Here is a 3728-nt window from a genome sequence, read left to right as displayed (position 1 = left end):
GAGAGAGAAGCAGAGACAGAGAAAGAGAGAGAGAGGGAGAGACAGAGGGAGAGAGGGAGAGAGGGGGGGAGGGAGAGAGAGCAACAGAGAGACAGAGACAGAGAGAAACAGACACAGAGAGAGACAGAGAGAAAAGGGAAAGAGAGAGACAGAGATAGATAGATAGATAGATAGAGAGAGAGAGAGAGAGAGAGAGAGAGAGAGAGAGAGAGAGAGAGAGAGAGAGTTTCAGGATCATTTATATGCCCCCAAAGTAAATGAGTTCACAGCCTCTGAGAGGCCAGTGTACCTGACCCATGTTTACTGACACTCTTCTGAACTGCTGATGACCATAAATATCAGTTACTTGGTCTTGTGGAAGAAGTCGAGGAGACTTTCCTGACCTCGTCCAGCCATATCTAGACTGTTGGTCTGGATGAGCTCAGAACAATGTTTCTGTATCACATGAGGAGAAACAATCTTCATTCCACAGGAGACCAGGAGCACTTGCGAGGGGCCCCTTGGCGTGTGGAGGGGGAGCTCATCCACACTCCACCAGGAGGTGGTGCCTCTGACGGGCCTCGGTGGGCACTGATGCCTTCACGTGGCGTCCTCCCTCCTCTTTTGCCTAACCCTCCTTATGACCCAGTGCTGCTCGGTCTACAGCGTGGCACAGAGCAAAGCCGAGGAGCCCTCTGAGGCCGGAGCCCCCGTCTTGGCTTCCTCAAGATGCCATTCGAACCACGTCCCCAAACTCACCTCCGTTACAGCTTGGATGGATGCGCCATGTTTCAGGAGAAGTTCCATAACTTTAATTCGGTTCTTCTTACAGGCGATATGAAGGGGTGTGAAACCATTCTGTGGGTGACAAATACAGACACGTTTTACCAAACACACATTGGCCTTGCCAGAATATGCGGAAAGCCAGTTCCCCTGCCTGGGGCGAAGTTGCCCAAAGACATCAGCATCTGAATCACTTTTGCAAAAGTAGCTAAATTTAAAAACTTGGACAAGAGTTTGCCCAAAGCCTACAGCATGGGGGAGTAGCAAGAACCTTGATCTGAGAATGGGGATAAGTTTGAGTCCAGGATCTGCCACGAACTTGTGGTGGGGTCATCTCCCCTCTGGCCCTCGATTTCTTCTTCTCAAATAAGGAAGATGGACATAATCATAATAATGGTGATAATGATGATGCTGATGATGAGAGCTAACGTTGCTAACTAAGCTCCTTCCAGTTATTATCCCATTTGATCCTCATGAAATCCCTGGGAGAGAGCTGCTCTTATGATGCCTATTTTTACAGCGGAGGAAACTGAGACCAACAGGGTTAAATGACCTGCCCAGGGTCACCCACGGAATAAGTGTCTAAGACCAGATTTGAACTCAGGTCTTCCAGTCTCTAGGCTGCCTCCAGTGTAAGCTAATGGAAAGAGGCTGAGCTGGAGTTCAAAGCCGGCCCCACTGATTCAAACTTTAGAAGTGTTTCTACGTGGAAACTTCCCTTTGGTAAGACCAGGAAGAAAATCAAAGCCATTTAATCATCTTTTCCAGTTCCCAGAATCCTGGAGTTGCAAAGTATTTCCAAGACCATTTAGTCCAATCCAAACTCAGATTGGACTGTCCTCTACTAGACCCCTCATGAGAAGCCATTCAGCCTTGGTGGAATCTTCAGTGATGGAGGACTCACTCCCCACTGAGCCAACCCATTCCACAGTGGGAGAACTTTCATGGTGAGGAAGGTTTTTTTCCCCCAAACTCCAGCCTAAATCTGACTTTGCTACATCAATTCCTGGTTCTGCCTCCAGGGGGCAAAGAGCTCAAGTCTCACCCTCCATCCAGAAAGAATTCAAATCTGACAGTCAGAAGGAGAGGTAAGATCCAGCTCCAGCCCTCTCCCCACTCCTCACCCCCACAACCTCCTTGAATGGTCCAGAGTGTCCTCATGGAGCATGGTCTGAGGTGCTTCACCATGGCGGCTGCCTCTTCTAGACAGTCTTCTCTACGTCCTAGCATCATAGACTTAGAGCAGTGGACCCTGGATGCCATCAAGCTCAGTTCCCTCATTTTGCAGGTGAGGAAACTAAAGTAGATGGTAGTTAAGTGACCTGCCCAAGGTCACCCAGCTGGGAGGTTTCAGAGGCAGGATTTAAATTCAGATCTTCCTGATTCCATGTCTAGGAATTTATCCCCTACACCACCTAACCTCCTCAGTGATATACCTTGAACTGAACACAACCCTCCAGGTGTGATCTGACCAGGGCAAAGTCCAGTGGGGCTATCCTCTCCCTGGTCCTGGACACTCTGCCTCGCCTTGTCCAGTGGGAAGAAAATGACATTTTTAGGTCATGTTTACAATGCCCAAGCATTCCTAGGATTCCACCTGATCTACTCGTAAAATTCCTGCTCATCCATTTGAACCCCAGATTGCCTGACTCTGCTCTTGGACAGCCTCTGGCCTCACTGGAGTCAAAGAATCCAAGCTACAAGGCAAAACAATCAATACAAAAAAGTTTAATGGCCAGAATGTCCTTTAAAAAATGAAAGGAAAAGACAAAAAAATGTTCTGATTTACTCTTCCAGGATCCCAGCATTCACTACCTCCCTCTCTGCAGCTGCAAAACAAACAAACAAACAAACAAACAAACAAAACTTTTTTTCTAAAGGGTGTATGTATGGATAAAAGAAATTAGTCAAGAAAGCCTGAATTCAAATCCTGCTCATTCAGTTTGCATGATTCTGAGCCAATGAGTTAACTTCTTGGTACTTCCATTTAATCCAGGAAATGAGGGGTACCAGCCTATGTACCTAAGCTATAGCCTATGATATAGATATATTTTTTCTTTGAAAGCCCTTCCCTTCTGTCTTAAGGATCAATGCTGTCTATTGATTCCACGGCAGAAGAGTGGTAAGGACTAGGGAATGGGGGTTAAGTGACTTGCTCAGGGTCACACAGCTAGGAAGTGTCCTTGAGGCCAGATTTGAATCCAGACCCTCCCATATCCAGGCTTGGCTCTTTAACCATTGAAGTCAATGATCTTATGATTCTATCCCTGTATTCCTAGAAAGAGAGGAGGACCGGTACATAACAAGAGGGTGAGACGATGGATGGATGGATGGCCCGAATGCTGGAATGGGATTCAGGACATATTATAGGAAATATTGTAGGATGGTTTCTAGCTGTTGGGTAGCCCAGAATACCAGAGCTGTCTGAATTTCAGAAGCATCAGTGAAACCACCTCATTTTAGACACAAAGAAGCTAATTTTCCTGGGAGGGAAAGTAATATATCCAGTAACACACTAGTCAGAGGCAGAGTCAGGCTCTCCGTCTAAGGCTTATGTCTTCTACTAAAGATATTTGGAAAGGCAGAGAGGATGCTCTCTAAGGATAGGAATGCACCAAGGGGTTGCAGTAAGCAGTGGTGGAGAGGTGTACCCCTTCCATTGAGACCCTGTGTCTAGGATATAAACCAAAGCAGACATTCTGTCGGTTTCTAAAGGGATGCAAAACGGCTCGTTAGCTATGTAGAATAGGGCAAAGTGGGCAGAATAGCCAAAAAAAAGCTCTCAGGCACTTGACATGAGCTATCTAACAGGACCTGAGCCTGGCTCTTTTCCTGGGAGCGCAGAGAAAATGGGAGGCATTTGTGGTATATGATTTTTATTCTAGAACCTGTTCTCCCAACTGACCCTTTCTTTCTTTCTTTCTTTCTTTCTTTCTTTCTTTCTTTCTTTCTTTCTTTCTTTCTTT

The 3728-nt window shown here is 46.5% G+C and overlaps 1 protein-coding gene across 1 annotated transcript in view; it reads right to left on the bottom strand.

Annotated features, from left to right (window-relative positions):
• The window catches only part of LOC123234424 (ankyrin-3-like), a 69813-nt gene that overhangs the window by 13607 nt on the left and 52478 nt on the right, over positions 1–3728 (bottom strand). Inside the window, exon 9 of the mRNA XM_044660325.1 lies at positions 739–837. Coding sequence (XP_044516260.1) covers positions 739–837 — 99 coding nt within the window. The remainder of the gene's footprint in view (positions 1–738; positions 838–3728) is intronic.

Source organism: Gracilinanus agilis, chromosome 2 (assembly GCF_016433145.1).
Source record: "Gracilinanus agilis isolate LMUSP501 chromosome 2, AgileGrace, whole genome shotgun sequence".
In the NCBI taxonomy this organism is placed as follows: Eukaryota; Metazoa; Chordata; class Mammalia; order Didelphimorphia; family Didelphidae; genus Gracilinanus; species Gracilinanus agilis.
This window is presented reverse-complemented; position numbering and strand designations above follow the sequence as displayed.